At 39.4% G+C, this 19,898-nt stretch overlaps 1 protein-coding gene across 1 annotated transcript in view; it reads left to right on the forward strand.

Moving 5' to 3' along the window:
* Nucleotides 1-1,825: 1,825 nt before the first annotated feature.
* The window catches only part of LOC110481007 (dynein axonemal heavy chain 5), a 141,753-nt gene continuing 123,680 nt past the window's right edge, over nt 1,826-19,898 (forward strand). The window contains exon 1 of the mRNA XM_077784406.1: nt 1,826-1,948. Within this exon, the coding sequence (XP_077640532.1) occupies nt 1,847-1,948 (102 nt within the window). The 5' untranslated portion in view covers nt 1,826-1,846. The remainder of the gene's footprint in view (nt 1,949-19,898) is intronic.

The raw sequence follows: 19,898 nt of genomic DNA on the forward strand, positions 1-19,898 counted from the left end.
CTCATGGCATGCCTATCAGTTCTGAAAATCTAAAAATTTTGTGGCTTTTTTCATGTTTCAACATGGATTTAAGAAGGGGAAGTTGTGCTTAACCAGATTGACAGGTTGAACATAAACTGAATAACAGGAAATTCCACTAAAGCATATGGTAAATAGAATTATCTTGAGGGTGTTTAAACCGTGGAAAATTTTCGAAAATTCAGTTGGAACCATTAGTAGAAAACTTCCTTTTCTGCTCTGTGACTTCTAAGGCCACTGGAAGATTTTTATGTCCAGTTTTGCATGTCAAATTTTGGCAACAATACCAACAAACTGAACAATGATAAAGAACAGAACCTATGAATTCCAAGGGAATGATGAAATGAATAGCTTTTATCTGAATCAATTATTTCAAGGAGAGAAAAACTGACCAAGAAAACATTTCCCACAGGGGGGCAGTGAGCAAGCGGCTGTGTGGGCTTTAGCTGTCTACCAGAGTTAATCCACAACAAACACATTAAAACTATTAATCTAAGAGTCACTTTTTCTGCCTAGTCTCTGAAGGATAGATGAGGAAAAAAGTGCAGTTTAAAGTAATAATTGATATTAGTAAAAAAAAAAAAGAAATGGGCAAATGAGAACTGGACCATGCCCCTTGGGAAGTTTGTATATGTTTGCCTTCCAGAGAGTTTAAAGAATAGGTGGAAAATCCTGTTAAGGGATGATGAGGAATTCTTGGGCTGAGACATGGGGTTTCTGCAGGTTTTTTGCAGCGTTGTGTATGTATGCTTCCATAAAAGATGAGCAGGAGACTCGCTTATCCAGAGTTCAAATTACATCAAAAGAAACAGAAGAGAAACACATTGCAAAGTGAAATACCTGTCTCAAGTCTGGGCATTGGGTTTCTTACACTATTCTGTAAAGAATTTCAGGTTTTCTGCTCCTGAATTATCTGTGTTTTACTCCTAATATTTAATTTTCACATTCCTGAGGATGGGTTGCCATAGGTTGTGGGTGAACAAAAGCTGCTGATGCCTCAGTGTCAGGTTGTACATATTTAATCTGTCCTTCATGTATATTTTATCTTAGTCATCTTTCAGTACTTTTGTGATGCATTGTAACCACTGCCTATAGTGCAATTACCACCCTGGCTTGTATCTATCTTTTGTCAGAAGGAGGAAGAGATTTTCTTGGGGATAGATTAATCTATGAATACCCTTAGAATTTGATTTATGCATGAACCATCAGCATGTCTAACAGAGTGTCAGCAAGCTCTTTATTTTCACTGCTACCTTCTGGCAGTGAAGAGTGCGGAAACCTGATAAGGACGAGTTCCTCTGGTCATTTAAAAGGGCAACCCTCACTGCGTTATCCAATTAGTAGAAAGATGTGCACCTGTAGCATCCAGCTGTATTAAATTTCATTGCTCTTTTGTCAAGCAGTTAAAATAGCGGCATTTGGAGCTTTTACCTCTCCTGCCTCCCTCATACATGCCAGGTGAGAGGGCTGCAGAAATGCAAACATCTGGGAGATGTTAAAGGTGAGATCATCTCGCTGTGTCTGTAGTATTAAGCTGGACCCGACACAAGTTTTCGGCTTTTAGGGCGGTAATAAGGTGTGACACCCTGGCAGCCGGAGGGTGTTTTTGCCGGCGGTTCCCGCTGGGGGGCGGTCGCTGGGAGCGGGGATTTCTGCGTCGCTGCAGGCTCTGGCGGCGGTCCCGCTGTGCGCGGATCTCCCAGCCGCCGGCAGCCCGTTTCCATGGGAAGCGGGGCTGACTTGGGCTGGGCGGGGAAGTTCAAAACGCGCCCACCTGACGTCGGGGGGCCGCGGCGGGAGCTCCTCGCCAAGGCAAGCGCGCCGGGCGATGGAGGCGGCGGCGGGGCAGCCGCAGGTCCCGGCTGCCGCCCGCCCGGGGCCCCGGGCACAGCCCCCCGAGCCGGCGGAGCGCGGCGCGGACTCGCTGCAGGTGCGGGGCGCGGGGGGCCGCCCGGGCTGCGGGAACAGCGCGCAGGGAGAGCGAGCGAGGGAGGGAGGGAGCCCCGGGGCAGGCGGCTCGCGGGGTGCGGAAAGTCCCGCAGCCTGCGCGGGAAAGGGAGCTATGGAGCTGCTGCGCCCCGTGAGGAGCGGCGGGCACCGCTTCTCCCCTGTTCTGCTGAGGGCTGCGCTCAGAACTGCAGATAACCAGGCGTAGTTTTGTCTCCTCCTCGGAGGCGTTTTTATCTGTGATGAAATTCAAGCTTTTACTGCTCATAAACAAACTACGCGTTGATGTCTCTTGAAGGGGGCAGGTGTCTCCAATGGCAATTACTCGTCTCGTGGCAAGGCTTCACGTACGAAAGCAGTAACGCATGTGCTTTCGCGAGTGCCGGCGCCATAGGGTGTTCTGTAGTCCGCCAGTAAAAAGAGGAATCGTGCAAATTCCGGTTTCCCACATCACACTGGAAGTCTGTTCCTTTCAGCTCCACTCTGGTAGTTACTTTATTACTAGCTTTGTTGAGTGGCAACATACATCAACATTATTTTAAGGATTAACACAGTTAATAAAACTGTTTCTTATAAACTGTTTGTTTTCCCTTTGTTTTGGCTGAGTCCTTGATGTATCTACAAGCAGAGAAGTTTCAAGTATGGCCTTTTACTATTGATGGGAGCTAACTTGATTGCCTTTTCCTGGTGGGGGTGTGTAGTTCATAGATGCTAGGGATGGTTGGATTCCATATAGATTCCCATAATGCTAAATGTATGCTAAAGCAATACAAGTACCTCTTATTCTTAAATTTTGCAATAGTTACCGGGACATGTTCCAGATGCATTTGAGCTGCTATTTCTGTACAATTCAATACTTAAAAAGTAGTTGTGCTTATCTCTTACAAGAGTAACTTTTTTACCAGGAAGGCTGTCCTACCAAAACTTAAAATTTTCCAGCAAATGCTGTGTTAATATAATCTAAAGTATGTTAAACTTTCAGAAAAAAAGATATTATTTGGTTTATAAGAGGTAATTAAAATGTAATTAATTAGGTATTTGATATGTGAAGCTAGGGATAAAAACAAAGCCACACTCACTTATTAACATGCATTTGAATTTTAATGTTTTATTCAGTTGAGTATTTGACTCCTACTTTTTTCCTTTAAATTTGTGCCTATGAGATGATGTATATAGATTTTTTTTTAATGTATAGTTGATTACATTTATCATTTTACACCTTCATGTGCTAGAAACCTTCTTTTGTGCAGCGTGGGAATGAAATCTTTATAAGTAAGCAATCTGTATCTTGCTTTATTTTCTCTTTTATAGAATGTGGCTTGATGATGTACCTTTTCAATAACCAAAAGTGTCAGAATGCAGCCTATGTTTTGCAGGGAATGGCGGAAGACAGAGATAAGAGAACTTATTCTACACTTCAACCACTAAGTACTTTTGTGTAGTGTAACTTGCCCTAATAGGAGTTTTTAATAAACAAACCATTATTATTGTTAACCTTTTAAATTCTGCCTTAAGTCTTGGGATGTCCAGGTGCAGGAGCCCTTGTGGAAAAGCAAATCCCCTTTCCACTGCCTCCCCACTGGATAGATATTGGATTTTTAAAATAATAATGGGAAGTACCTAACAGACATCTCCCGGTTATTGGCAGTTTTGCAGGGAAAAAAAATTAGGGCACTAATAATTGCTCAATACCAGAAGTGCAAACAGGGAAAAACATTTGATTTGTCAGTGAAAATATGTGAAAAGGTTTAAGACTGTGACAACTGTTTGGCAATAACTTTACTGAAAGAAATAAAATGCTTTCCTTGCCAATAAAAGATACAACTTCAGCCTAATTCTATATGCCATGATTTTGGGATTGTCCTGATGGAAGACAATTCTTCAATTTTATTAGAGTTTCTTTACTGAAACAATATATAGAAGAGGCCATGCTTTCAGCTTCTGCCAAAGGCAGGTTGTTACAGGTCACTGAATTCACGTACACACGCTGGAGCAGTCATAATCTTGCAAGTCGTTACTAAGAAAAATCCTGCACTCAGCAGCATATATCAAAATGAACAGCAGCTGGAAGCTACATGATGTGTATTTTTCTGAGAATGCATGCAAAGTTGCAAGGAGAGATGGTTAAGGTGTGGGAACTGGAAAGAAAAAGTGGATGAAAGGATGGAACTGCTTCTTCAATGCCCAATGAAGAGAAATTTTCTGACTTCTGGGCTTGCAATTTTTTAAGCAATGATTGGCCATATTTAATCAGATTCAAAAGGATCCACTTGCTTGCTGCTGGCAGAAACTACTGAATACTGATTCGGAATGTTGCAGCAAGCAGCAAATTGCATGAAACAGGCTGTTACTGTAGTGTAAGATGGCTGAAGTAAGCTTAGCAAAGGCTGATGGCTAACCTGCTGGAAGATGGAAGAAGCTCTCTTTTGTTTTCATCACCAGTAGGATACTACCAGAAATTAAAGATTACACAGCAATGGAGAGAGGAATTGATGCAGTAGCATGAGAACTATGTGTAGAGTTAATGAATTGTCTAGCATGCCTTTCTAATCGAAAGAAAACAGAATGATGCTGTTTTGTTTGGAATACAGGGATGAATGAGCAATAAACCAATATATTTGCCAAATATATTTGGATAAAATGTAACATCATATGTTTAAAAGGGAAAGAAGGATTTTTTTAGTCACGATCAGGCTGTGACTGGTTAAAAGAATGCCATGGGTCCTTACTGGTTTCAGTTTTCAGTAACCAGATAATATTTCAAACTGCTAAACAGACAGAAGGAGAATTTCCAAGGAACTGTGACTGGTAATGAAGGAATATTTCATCATTACAATTAATAATTGGAAGATTTACAGATAAGAAAGACCTCTGTCACTTAACCTAGATCAGACAATGTGTCGTACTCCAAATACATCAAGAATGATACTTCGTGAAAAATAACAATTATGTGCCACAGAAGCAGAAAGAGGTTTAATAGCAGCAGCTACAGGGTGCTGTGTCCAACCCCCTCCCCTCTGAATGTGCAGGGAGAGATGGTAAGCTGGGGACACAGCAATAGCACAGCTCTGGTTGCTCAGCAACAATTGCAGCTTTTTACTGTGAGTGTGTGTTAAGCAGGCACTAGCAGTCCTGCTTTTTCCAGAAACGCTTAATTTAGCATCAAGGGGCCAATTCCTCTCTGACATGGTTGGAAGACATAGGCTGCTCATGTATACACCAAAAAGCCCAGGATAACTATAACTTTGCATTATTGCCACTTTAGAGGAATTGAATAGGTTTTGGCATTTGTTTATGTAATGTTGAATTTTGCAATCTATACTTCCTCTATTGCTAAAGTTGCGTAAAGGGAAATGTTTGGTTATTGGAAAATAACTGGTTTTGCTTGTAGGTTTCTGAGTAGATATTTAAAATACCTGAAGGGAGTGTTGAAGTGGGGATCTGGGCTTGAACCACAGTGAAAGAGATAACACTGAACACCTTCTGCCCCTGTGCAGTGGATCTGCTAATGATGAAGCTAATGCTGCAGCTGGTCTAGTTTAACTGCACAACAGAAAGGGGCATAATACCCATATTCCCAAATTCCCAGTTTCTGGAAATAATAGCATGCCTCCCATGTTGTCGTGTTCCTGTGGTACCCAGTAGATTGCAGGGTGTCATGGTTTAACCCAGCTGGCAAATAAGGTCCATACAAGAGTTCATCTGCATCTCTCCTTGCACTGGGATGAAGTGAAGAAACTTGTGGGTTGAAATAAAAATGGTTTAATAAGGAAAAAAAAGTCCTGCAAGCAAGCAAAGCAGGTTAAGGAGTGCATTCACCACTTCCTATAGGCTCCATCACATGTAATGGGATTTGGGAAGGCAAACATTTCTCTGATTGTCTCCCTTTTCTCCTTCTCCCCCTGCTTTATATACTGAGGATGATGCCATGTAGTCTGGAATACCCCTTATGTCAGTCGTTGTGGCTGTGCTCCCTCACAGCTTCTGGTGCTCCCCAAGCCTTTTGTTGGTGGGGTAAGAAAACCTTGGTGCCGACTAAGCACTGCACAGCAGTGACTGAAACATCCCTGAATTATCAACATTGCTTCCTGCACAAATTCAAAACATGGCCCTGCACCAGTAGCCAGGGAGAAATTTACTTCATCCAAACCCAGCACACAGAGTATTAGGAAAACTGGATTAAAAGTGAACAAAAAGGCTAAATGCAGACAGTGGCACTTGACATTCCTTACATTGTCTAAGATTAAGGGCAGGCTGAGTTACAAAAGACTTCTTGGAGGCTATTGCAGGACAAAAAACCTCAACCCTCTTCACCTACTATTTTGAATGCACTTTGTCCTCAAGTATCTATTCTAATTGTACTCAAATCAGGTGTCTTTCTGCTTAGCTAAGGAAACAGAAAGGAGAGGTCCTCTCTGAGGATGTTTGAAGCATTCAGAACTCCTAGAAAATCTGAAGACATTGCTAAAGTATCATGAGAAGAAAAAGAAATATTAGTATGTTGTATGAAAATATTAGAAACTTCAGATTCTTGGAGCAATAAATCCTTCATGTTGCTGATTTTGGAGCTCTGTCTTTCAATCTGTGCACCAAATCATATTTTCCTAGTCAGTTTGTGATTCCCATATGGTTGTTGTGACTAGCACCTATGAGTGTAATTGTTGTTACAGCAGGTTGAAGAATGGTCTAAATTGCAAATTTTAGACTAACTTAAATTACTTCAATTATCAGCATGTAGAAGAAGCTGGGATTTTCTGACTGACATATGGGACTCAAGCCTTTGTATTTTAGGTAGTAGTTTACAAAATAAAATATACCAGGTTTTTCCACAGCATGGAACACATAGTGTTCCACAAACACAAAAAATTTAAAGAAAAATCAGATTTTTACTATGGAAGTGTTTTGTTTAGCAGATAATGGAGGGTGGAGTATTCAAGCTCCAGCTGCTAAGGGATTATGAGATCATAACTTGGATTTGTGATCAGGTGCCAGAAGTTTGAGTCAGTAGTTTCTCCTGCTTTACCATTTTATTCCTAAAAATCTATATACCAAAAGCATTTTAAATGTCTAGCATGGAGAAAATAACATGCATTCTGCCTCTCATGAACTTCATTTGGCATGTTTTAAGATGCAAAAATGTAAAAGGTGGAAATTGAGATTTCTCAAATCTATTTATAATGGTCTTTAGTTTAATAAAGAATTAAAACTTCCCTTCATCCTGCTCCAAGTTGTTTTCTTTTTTCAAAGTTTTTGACCTCTTCAAGAAGAATGCTTATTGTATGTGGTGAACTGTTTATTAATTCAAATCAGGTCAAGAAGCACAGAACTCCTTTGTATGAAATAATTTATTTTACTCTTGGTTTTCTATTAAATGTTGTGTGTTTACAAATTATGTATAAATGAAAAGATCTTTCTGCAAGGATTTATTAGCAGGATTTTTTAGCTGGTGGCATTCATTGGCTGTAAAGATGAAAGATTTATTTTTTGAGGGAAATGTAAAAACCAGCAGAATGGTGGGGGAGAGAGTGACAGTGCCCTCCACCAGTGTGGCCAGGAAATGGGTGCCTGCTGAGCACTCTCTTAGACTGGCCTGTCTATGCCTCCAGTGCAGCATGTGGCAGGGATAAAATTAGGAATGACACTAGGCACTCTCTTTTCCTTGGGACTTGTCCAAACTCCCTATTATGACTTAATTGGAGTATGCCAATCAAATGTAAATGTTGCTTACTAGTTTTTAAATTTCTTTCCACCCATGTTATCCAGTAATAGTAATCAGGCATCTCTATGACCATTTTCCACTCTGTTTGTTTTTTCCTAATGTAATCTAAAATCATCAAAGATAAAAAGCAAAGAAAAGAGGAAGTGTGGAAGGGTGACCTTTTGCCAGAGTGAATGACTTCTTATATGCATGGCAACAGCACTTTAGGGGTTTGCAGATGCAGGCCACAGGGAATAACAACACAAGAGTATTAGCACCGGAACAGCAAAGGAGACAAAAAATCCTACCCACAGAGGCTCTGGAAAACAGCTTGGGTGCAAGACTACAGAACTATAAACCTTTGGTGTTACTGAGGTGAAAGCACCTGAAAGTACCATGCCATAAAATTTTTTTCAGGTTTGTTGGGCTTTAAAAGCTGAAGTTCAAATCTACTAAAATACATGAAGGGATTGTAACAGTCTCAACAAAGCAGTGAGCTTAGCCTTTAACTGTGGTGGGGTTATTTTATATCCCTCCCAGACAATATGAACAGGCCTCTGGACAATTATTTAACTGTAGTGAAGTGGGAATTCCTGCTAAAAGCTGAGAAGCAAAGTTTTCAAGAGTGTTGATTTAGCCACATGCAGACAATGCAGTAACTTTGGGGAAAAGCTTTTGGAACCTTACTTTGTTTTCTCAGGAGGACTGTTACAACAGAATTCAATTACAAGTAATTTTAAATCTTAAGAAAAATTTAAATTAAGGGGTTTAGATATTACCTTCCCCCTGCCCCAGCTTGCTATATTGCCGTCATGGGATCATGGTTGGGGAAAAAGGCACTGGAAGTACTAAGTGAAAGAGAAGTCTCAAGACAATGGTTTGTTAGGGGAGAGCCTCCAGAGGTCCAGTAAAGGTAGTAATCTAAATCTTAGGTTCATCAATAAATAAAAAAGTCACATAGAGAAGTGCCTTGTTAGAGGATGACTGGTTTCAGAAAGAATGAAAGACTGAGAGGAGAAAAAAGAATTACAGTGTGGAAAAGAAATTGAATCTATGGCTTTGTTTATTACCTTTTTATTTCTCCAGAGAAAAAGAACCAGTATGAAAGCCAACACTACTGCATTGGCTGGTGGGTAAGCATTATGTTCTTCATGCCACTGTTGCTACTATTAAAAATAGCCAAGTGGTTTGGTTTTTTTTTTTTTTTTTTTTTTTTTTTTTGTTATTAGTCACAGAATTGGGTAGCATGAATTAAATATACTTAGTTGCTGCAGCTCTGTTTAATTAACTTTTTATTAAACTTAAATTTTAAGGAAACGAGCAGGTAAAAGTTGCATTAAATGAAATTTTGTTTGGTTGTAAATAAGCCAAATAGACTGAAAAATAAGTAAGGCATTCTTAAAGACTACTTGGAAGTAAATATTAATTTAAAATGTCATAACCTCACAAAATAAAAACACTTCCCCCATCACTTTCTACATTTTGAAAGCACGTGTGGAAGAATTTAATTTCTTTTAGTTGTATGTGTATTAGTAAATTAGAGGAGAGAGAAAACAAAGAAGGTATTTTACTTTCAATGCTTTCAAACTAAAGACTTCTTGGATGAGCTAGTAACACAGCTGGACAAATATCTCTTCCTGAGTTATTGTGGAAGAAGTGGCATGCAACTTCTATTTTTATTTAATGCATCACACTCTTTTCAAAGATGATCCAGTAGGCAGACCTCAAACTAAGACTGGTAGGAATGGTCCAAAGGACAGCTGGAGGTTTAAATAACTTCCAAGTGATTGGAAAAAACCAACAAGCTACTGAACTGTTTTAATGAATATACTGTGTATACCCGGGTGATACAGTACAGTGGAAATTGTACTTTTTTTATGAAAATCTGTAATGGCATAGATATGTAGTGCACAAGTTATTTACATCTTATTTGCTGTATGGTCAAACTTTTACGGCTGGACTGTATTTAAAGTTTTTCTCATCCTAAATTATTTTATCACTTAGTACTAGTACATCATGTCTCAGCTGTGGGCTTGCTTCTGTCTCTGGAGCTTAAGAAGTGCTTTTCTTGTGATCTGTAGGTCAAAGGAGTTACTCTGTGAGCTCAGTGCACCTGTCAATGGAGATTTAAAAAGCTGTAGAGCAGTTTAGTTCAGTTGTGTCTGAACAACTTTAAAAAACTGTAAAAGAGTGTGGTGAAAAAGCCTAAATTCAGCACAGCAATAGATCCTCCCAAATATTAATATTACTAAAAGGGGAAGAAAAGGTTCCATATCTGTTTGGTTGCTTCTCTGTGGATCCAGGTGTTCTTTTGGTGCTGTCAACTAAGGTTACAATAGTTCTGGGACATGGAACAACTTGCAGGGCCTGAATCAAAGACCTTGTCTGATATCCATTGATAGCCAGATTAAAATGTGAGTTTTTAATTGGCAAATTTTATATTTGGCTATTCCATGGAAAGCAAAATATCCAAATTAACATTTAGTTTATAGAGCTAAGCTACCCAGAAACTTTACAGGTACAACCAAGCTTTTAGTTATTGATTTACTTATGTGATATGCATCGCAGAAAAAAAAATCAGGCATGTGTCTTTAAGGCTTGTGCTGCTGAATCCCCTTCCAACTCAAGTAAATAAATGGAGGTAGAACAGAAAATACAAACAACTACAAACATCACTACCTTCACTTAAAAGGATAACAAAACAGCTTGTAGAAAGTAGTTAATATCTGTAAAAGTATTGCTACCTTAAAAGTGATAAATGATATAAATAATGAGTTTGTCCAGCCTCCCATGCTGATCTAGAAAAAGTACAAATAAATTTTTTGACCTTTATAGTGATAGAAGAAGTCGCATTTTGCACAAATTTCTATTTCATCATCTAATATGCCTAATATGGAAATGTTGTTAAAAACTTGTCTCCAGTAATCTTTTGTATTTTTTAGACCGTGCATTTATCTCACACTTAATGAAAAAGGGAAATTTTAACTAGTAGTGATTATGACCCCTTAAATTAGGATGATTACTAATTTCTGTATGTTAGCCAGTTGCTCACAAAGGTAGAAATAGGCTTCATGGTGGTAATGATTGGTTCAGAGACCATAATTGTGATGTGAATTTTGGTTTAGATTTGTTATTTTCCCATTTGTTTACACTGAATTTTCATTTGCCATTCTAAAACACCATAGTTGCTCAGTCTTGGAAGATTCTGTAATTCTTTGTGCTCCTCCTTATTACCTTGAATAACATACTTTTGTCTGCAGATGTCACTCTTGTTGCTTTTCCTTTTTTCACTTACTGCGCAGATGCCTGGAGCGCTCCACCTACACCTTAAAACTGTTGCTGTAAGATCTAACTATTCATTTTTTTCCGGCCTCTCCATGCCAACATTTAATCAAGTCTCTATCTTTGAAGGTAATTTCCCTTATGCTTTTCCTAAAAGCACTTGACAACTGATCTTTCTGAAAGCTTTATTTGCAAATTTGTATAATTTAGCTCAATCTTCTTTTCACTAATGGTTATTAACCTCTTTAGTGAACCTCAGCAGTTCATGATGAGTGTGTCTCTCTTTCACAAAACTCTTTTTGGGTTTTCCTTTGGAAATTAAATCATTTGAGCTGCCTCTTAATTATATGCTTTAATATAATGCCTGTTACTTTACCTGCCAAAGCTTCCTTGTCAGGTGTTTCTCATTCAGCTAGCCCTGAAGGTGTGCATTTATTTTATTATCCAGTGCCCAGTCCTCTGATATTGGTGCAGAGTACATGTCACATTAAGAAGTTTTACTCTTTTGTCTGAGTTCCTTTGCAATTTTTGGGCATCTAGCCATCTGAGGCATTAATTTTCATTCATTTAGAAAAAAAATGACAAGTATTTTTTTCTTTTTTAGCTTATAAACTCATAATCTAGCCCCAATATATTGTCTCAGTAATGGGAGGTTTCTGTGAAGAAAATACTGAATTCTGCAGCAAAAATAGATACAAGTGTAGTACCCTTCTATTGCTTTCTTATAGAATCATAGAATGGTTTGGATTGGAAGGGATCTTAAACAACATCTGGTTCCAACCCCCTTGCCATGGGTAGGGACACCATCCAGTAGACTAGGTTGCACAAAGCCCCATCCAGCCTGACCTTGAACACCTCCAGGGGTGGGGCACCCACAGCTTCTCTGGGCAATCTGTTCTGTTGTCTCACCTTCCTCACAGTAAATATTTTCTTCCTAATGTCTAATATAAATCTAACCTCTTTCAGTTTGACTCTATTTCCTCTTGTTCTGTCACTACATGACAGAAGTCAAAGCCCCTCTTTGTCTTTCTTGTGAACTCCCTTCAGGTGCTGGAAGGCCACAGTTAAGTCACCCCAAAGCATTTTTTCTCTTCTGGGCTGACCAAACACAATTTACTCAGCCTTTCACCATAGGGCAGGTGCTCCATCCCTCTAATTATCTTCTTGGCCCTCCTCTGAACTCACTCCAACAGGTCCATGTCTTTCCTGGGCTGGTTGCAGCAGTGCAGGTGGGATCTCACCAGAGAAGAATAGGGGGACAGAATTCCCTCCCTCCCCTGTTGCCCACACTGCTTTGGATGCAGCCTGGGACACATTTGGCTTTCTGGGCTGCAAGAGCACATTGCTGGGTCATGTGCAGCCTTTTATCCAACAGCAGTCCCAAGTCTTGCAATGCCATGGTTTTTTTTAAGACATTGTGGGAAATTTCCTATTATTATGGTGCACCATGGCAGGGACCTCATTATCACCACTTTGTATTTCTTAACAGATATTATTCAGTCTGCTTCATCTTGCCTAAATACATCTTGGTCTAAGTTGTCAGGTTATAATTTATCTGGATTTTTTCCATGTCTTTGTTGTTCCAGCTTTTTGGAGGATACCTGCTGGCATTTGCTCTACTTTTTAGCTATGCTGACTGGCTAATGCTTTTTCTCAAATTTTTCTGTGGTAGAAACTGTGCAATTGCACTCTTTTTTCAGTATGTTGTTCTTAAATAGTTTTCATGTTGTCTGCAAAGATTTAATTATTTTAGCAGTTATTTCTATCTTCTTACTTTTAGTGGTTCCCCAGTTTGAAGATGCATTGGCTTTTCTAAAGCTTTTGTTAGTGCTGTTGTGATGACCCACCCTTAAGGGGAAGGAAGCCCCTAAGATTTGTAAATGCTCTTTGGTCAACAGGAACAAAAAAATGTAAGCGTGTCTGCAGACAATTAGAAAATTTTATTAGTAAATTACACACTTGGATGGAAATGGGTGTGCAAGTCTCTGACCTACTACATTAACACCCAACAGGGGTTTGGATAAAAGTGTGGCAGAAAGGGCAGAAAAATTTAAAGAGGGAGAGATTAATTACAGAAAAAAAATGAGAATGTAAAGGAAAAGAAAGAGGAAAAGCAAGAGAAATTAAAGAGTGAGAGAAGAATTAAAGAAAGAAAACAACAGAGAAAAAGAGAAAATGATCATCACTTCTGGTTCCAGCATGGATCCAACAGATAAGAATTGATCTAGCTGTGTCGGTCCACCAGTGAGACATCCAGGGTCCTGGGGGGGCACTGCCCAGGCTTGGGAAATACCTTTTTTATGGACAGATTTCTGTCTTTCTATGTATGTTAGTTATCATATGCAGGCCATTATGGAAAGGCATTGGAGGGCTTTGTGGGTCATTGGTGTCTCATTCCCATGTTATAGTTCATGCCCACTCATTGCTGCACTTGTGCTGTACTGTGTTGTGGTTCCTTCTCAGGGAAAAGTGCTGCTCTATCTTCTGGCCTTCCTTCTCAAGCAAAGGAGAAGTTCTTTCTTATGATGTGTTAACATGTAAATGGACACCACCCAGGTTGCTATAAGGCCTGGGTGGAATGTGGGGATGCATCACCACAATGCATCTTGTCACCAGTTCAGGTTCTCTGGGCCTCTACAGCTGTGAAGTTGCTAAATTTTGTATTTTGTTTGAATGCTAATATTTTGAACCTGATATTGTGCCTTTTTAGGCACTGAGGCCTCATGTGTTTTTGAATTATGAACTTTCTATTATCAATGTCTAAAAATTTAGTATCAGCATTGCAATCTGAAATGGTATTTCCTAGGTGTATATGAATACAGCTGAAGATACTTGCTGATTCTGTTCCCTGCCATGGGTGCCCCTCTTGTCACTGTCAGCATGTCACAGTCAATATTTCCAGGCTAATTAGGCAGACAGTAATATCATATGCTGTGTCTATCTTGTTTGTGACTGAAACTTTATACTGTTGGGCTCTGGTTGCCTCGCTAACTTGTTTGAACACTGAAATCTTTTAAACCAATGTTTAAAAGTGCACTTTTCCACATTTCCTATGTAGTAAATACCTTGATGTATGGCACAAGGTACCAGTGGATACCCTCCTTAATGCCAGTAATTTCTAGTGCTATTGTTACAGCCATTTCTTAGTTTGATCCCCCAGCTTTGTTCCTGGGATTTTTCCTGCTTAGGTAAAAGCACCTATGTCCTTGTTTTAGTTTTCTGTTTTCTCCCACCTTGTTCAAAAGGACAACATTTTACTGCTCAGCCTTTTGCTATGGCTTGCAGTGTGACAGGTGGAACCCTCTGCTTTATCATGTCATTAGCTCCCTGTACTCCACACAAGTGAATAGGTATTTTGAGAATAAATGGCCTTTAGGGCCTGATAATATTTCTTCAGTCTAGGTTTAAAATTTCCTCTCTAATATTTAAGAGTAAAAGCCACAAAGTTTATCCAAATTGTTTCTTCCAAAACTATTCCTTTAATTTCAGGAGTGTTCTCATCTTCCAGTGAATCTGGGTGGGCCTTGTTTCTTTCCTGGTGTTCACTTGCATGCTGAGAATTTATCATTCTCTTTAGTCTGCATTTCTAGGGATATTGAAGATCTGATTGGTTTGGCTAGGGATGTATGAAGATCCTGAGGTAGAGTATTTTTGCCTTTGATCCTTGTGCTGGCTAAGATGATGGATACAATGTCCACATAATTTGAAACAGGAAAGAGAAGGTGTGAGGTTTTGTAGTTCCTTAAAATGGAAAATTTTTAACTTCCATGGTTACCTGAATGGCAATTTTCTGTCCACACATCCTGTTTTTCCTGGTAAACAGAAGGCTAATTATTTATCTGTCAATTATATAATTATGTGTTTTATCTTTAAATTTTATTTTGTTAGTGGTGGATCAAAGAGGGAAGCATAGCGTGTGAGAATAAATGTTTTGCCTAAAGCAGAAGAGGGAATTAGACTAGGACTTCCTACATGGTAGGCTTGTTCTTTAAGCAGTACTATCTTTCACATAAAATCCTTGTTGAATAGCAATGTAACATGGTTAATGTCTTAGTCATATCTATTACTTCATCAGGCAAGTAAGAAGTGTAATTTTCAGCTATGACAGCTTTTCTTTTTCTCTCTTTTTCCCTTTTTTAAAAATATTTTTGAGATGAAGATATTAGGTGGCTGACAAATTGTACACTTGTTAGATATTTTAAGACAAAAAGCATTTTTTTGGAATGACAAGTGATCTATGTGCCTACTAGTGCAGGAAATCACTAAATATATTAAAGTTTTAATTTTTCTCAGCAGAGCAGTTAAAAATCCTTGCCTTCAAGGTATTAAAGCCTCAGTGTTATTTGACTTTGAAAGCAGCTCAAGGTAATGTCTACCTTTAGCTGTGGTTATTTGCATTGTAGCTGTATCAAGAGAATGCAGCAGAGTAGAATATCCTTTGCTTTAAGTTCCTCCAGTTAGATTCAGTGTAGATTTTCATCTGTGATTTGTCAGTGATCGTCTGTAAAGAACATTTCAATTTCAAGTTGTATATCGATTATTTTGTGAAAAAACCCATGAAAATCATGTACACTTTCAGCTTTTAACCACTAGATGGTAGCTAACTACTATCTCCTACTCCTACTATTGCCCAGTAAAAGAACCCTCGTTGCCAAAACTGTGCCATGTAACACTAACAATAAACGCCATAGAATCATAGAATATACTGACTTGGAAGGGACCCATCAGGATAATCGAATACAACTCCTGGCCCTACTCAGAACATCTCAGGAGTCACACCATGTGCCTGAGAACCTTGTCCAAATGCTTCTAGAACTCTGTCAGGCTGGTGCTGGGACCACTGCCCTGGGGGGTTTGTTGCAGTGTTTACTCACCCTCTGGGTGAAAAACCTTTTCCTGATATCCAACCTAATCTTCCTCTTACTGAGCTTCAGGCAATTCCCTTGGGTCCTGTCACTTGTCACCACAGAGAAGAGAGCAGTGTCTGCCACTCTTCCCATCATGCTGTGGGGATGGAGCCCTGCAGAACCCCACTAGTGACTGATCTCCAGTCTGATGTTACCCCATTTATGAATTTTGATACTCAAACATGAACAAAGTCTTTTGGGAAATGAACTTTCATAATTCCTAACATAGTAGAACTCATTATTTTAGTTTGAAAAGCGTTTCTCTGACACAGTTGATTGTGTGCTTCATAGTTTTTTACTCATCTGCACAGCAGTAATTTACCCCAGATCTGACTTAATACTTTGGTGGGTGCAGAGCAGAGCCAAGGTTAGCCAGAGACATATGACAGACTAAAACTATTCAAGAATAAAATAATTCTATAATTTTCAGTTATAATACAAGATCCCCATTAATGTATGAATTAAATTATTAAAATGAATCCAACTTCACCATGGATCTTGCACACCTGAAGCATGTGGAGAGGAAATGTGTTCTTCAAATTACAGATCTGATGGTGTATCACCAGTAAAATAAAGGTAAAAGAGGAGTTTTTTTTTTTTTAAAGTTGGTTAAAATCTGCGAGAAAACTCTTTTCTTCCCAAATTATAAAATTGTTTCTGTAGGTCAAATCTGGTACTGGGATAGAACAAGGAGTCTTTGTTAAACTCTGCCTCAGCAAGAAGTGTTCTGGTCAAAAATCTGAAAAAAATTGACCTGGATTATTTGACCCGTTTACATAGCCATTATATGCCATCCAATCTAATGCTCTAGTGGATGTAAAGCAAATTTCTAAGGCAGTATTTTTATAGCAGTTTAAGCCAAAGTGGCTCTGCTGGAAGTCTGGCTTTTGACCCATCAGCAGTGACCTGATGATGGCAGTTAAGCACTGTCTCAACCACTTAATTATTTTCCATTTTCTTTTATATAACTTAATGAGATGGAAGATCACAGGAAGTTAAATTCCATAAACTTCAATGATCTTTGAATAACTCTAACCAATATCAGTGTATAATCTAGTACTGTAAATGCAGGCTGCCCCAAAGGTTCTGAGGATATATTACAGCTGCAAGGAGAGTTTCTGTGTAAGGTAATGATTTGTGATTATTTGATATTAAGACATATATGAGCTTCTTTAATGGGTTATATTAATCCTAGTCATGATTGACAGTCATTTTAATTCTAAAAATGTCACATTCCAAGTTACTTAAAAGGCTGAGATTTCTAAAGTTTGAAGGCTATTTCTTTTTGGAAATGATAAATGAGCTGACAGATACCCTGTTAGGCTTACCATTTACAAACGAGGAAACTAGTTGAAGATGGGGAAGTTTGAGAGAAGATTTATCTTCAGGGATGACGAGATTGTGGAGCTTAAAACCCTGAAAGAACCTTGGACTTTAGAACATCAGATTTTTGACTTCTTAAGGGAATCTTCTTGGTGGGAACCCATGAAGGACTTCCCTAGTAGGAAACAGGGCTGAAGAAAGTTTTGTGACCTGCAAGCATAACATCATTGGAACACACAGGGAGGCCATTCAATGTGCAGAATGAAGAGGAGACCTTGTAGGAGGCCAGCATGGATGAACACAGAGGGTATGAATACAAACATGCAAGGTTCCTTAGAAGCTTGAGATGAAGTAGGATCAGGGCCACCCAGGAAGGATATAGGCACAATGTCTGAGTTCACAGAGATAGGGTTAAGAAGCTCAGCTGGTGTTCAAACTTGTGAGGAGGACAAAGGGAAAATATAGTTTTTAAATACACTGGCAGCAGAAGAAAATGTAGGTCCACTGATCAGGGGAACAGGAGACTAAGGAACAAAGAACATGGGAAAGCTGAATTTTTCAGTGACTTTTTAAATCAGTTTGCATGAGCTGGCTTTGCCCTCTGTCTCTTTTAGACCTTCAAGCCTCATTGCATAGTGAACAAAAATGAGGGATTATCTGTGGTAGCCAAAGGTAGTGTTAGGGAGCACTTAAGCCAATTGGTTGTATAGAAGTCCATGGGGGCAGATAAGATATACCTGAGGGTCCTGAGAGAGGAAACCAGTGTCATTTTGAGGCCCATCTCTCTTCAAAAGGCCACAGTGATCTGGGGAGGTTCCTGATAACTAGAAAAAGACAAATGTTTTACCTGTCACAGAATCAATTGGATTGGAAAAGACTTTTGAGGTCATCAAGTCCAACCTATGACTGAACACCACCGTGCCAACTAGATCATGGCACTGAGTAACACACCCAGTCTTTCTTAAACACCTCCAGGGACAGTGACTCCATCAGCTCCCTGGGCAGCCCATTCTAATGTCTAGTCACCCTTTCTGTGAAGAAATTCTTCCTAATGTCCAACCTAAACCTCCGCTAGTGCAGCTTAAGACTGTGTCCTGTTGTCTATGAAGCGGAGAAAAGGGAGGATCCTGGGAATGGCACACCAGTCAGCTGTTCCTGGTAAGGTTGTGTAGCAAACTGTTCTGGAAGCATTTCATGGCACACGAAGCACCAAGAAGCTGATTATGAGCAGCCATCATAGATTTACCAGTGTCACATTCTTCATGAGCAGCCTGATTGCCCTCTCTGGTGAGATGGTAGGCTGTATAGACAAATGGGAAGCAGCAGTGGTGGGCACTGAGAGAACTCTGCTTGTTTAGGAAGAAAAGGCTAAGGGGAGATCTTATTGCAGCCTATAATTGTCTAATGAGAGGGTAGAGAGACAACAGAGCTAAACCCTTGATTAATGCTTCATTAAGGTTTGTGGTAATGAGAGCCAGCATACGCAAACTGGAACGTGGCAGATTTCAGCTAGATGGGAACAGTCTTTATGCTGGATGGTCAAGTTATGATGGGCTCAGTTATGTAGCCCCCGAGGTTGCACAATTTCCACCCTTAGAGATATTAAGTTTGCAAACATCTCTGAACAATCCACTCTAATGGGACCTGCTCTGAGCAAAGGACTGGTCTAGATAACTTTTGGAAATTTAAAAAAATTCTCATAATTTTGTGATTCTCTAAGTTATTTGCTATGAATTAATAGCATTTTAGGAAAAAGATGCATGATTTTTAACTGGTTTTTCAAGAGATGTAAGTAAGGGTTTTTTCTCCTAGATTTTTTAAAAAAGAACTTTTATTGCTGCATGGCAAAGTTAAGTCTGTTGGGCTGAGCTTTAACTTTAGAAATCGCATACATCATGCAAATAAGTATAGAACCACAGAATGGTTTTGGTTGGAAGGACCCTCAAAGAACAGTTGGTCCCAACCTCTCTGCCATGGGCAGGGACACCTTCCACTAGACCAGATTGTTCAGAGCCCCATCCAGCCAGCCTTGAACATTATCCAGGACTGGGCATCCACAGCTACCCTGGGCAACCTGTGTCAGTTCCTTACCACCTTCACATTGAAGGGCCTGCTGTCCTGCAGCTTAAGGCCATTCGGTCTTGTCCTGTCCCTACTATGCTGCTGTGAAAAGTCCCTCCAGCCTTCTTTCAGGCCCCTGTTAGGAAATGGTTGGTGCTGGAAGGTCTCCTCAGTGCCTGCTCTTGTCCAGGCAGAGCAGCTCTCACCTTCTCAGCCTGTCTTCACAAGAGAGCTGCTCCAGTCCTGTGATCAGCTTAGTGACTCTCCTCTGGACTCTTTCCAACAGAATGTAAATAATTAATTCCTCAGTGGTTTGAATATATCCATAGGAATTAACTTTATATGTAATATTTAATAGCGTGTTTAATTTTAAACTGTAACACTGTAAAGGGTTCAGAGAAATCTGTGGATGTTTAATTTTTACCCTAAATGTAATTTTTCAGTCTTTCTCTTTGAAACATGTATGCACAACTGGATTTGACTACAGTAGGTGGGGAAAATTTAGATAATGCAGAGAAAATGGTTTTTACTTGTGATTTTTGTCAATGCTAAGGCTGTCAAGTGCTTTTAGACATTGCCCATATTGATATGAGTGGAAGCAGAAATATTTAGAGACATTTTAAGCCAGAAATATCTGTAAAATGTCTGTTTTATTGTTACTA

Source organism: Lonchura striata, chromosome 6 (genome assembly GCF_046129695.1).
Source record: "Lonchura striata isolate bLonStr1 chromosome 6, bLonStr1.mat, whole genome shotgun sequence".
Classification (NCBI taxonomy): Eukaryota; Metazoa; Chordata; class Aves; order Passeriformes; family Estrildidae; genus Lonchura; species Lonchura striata.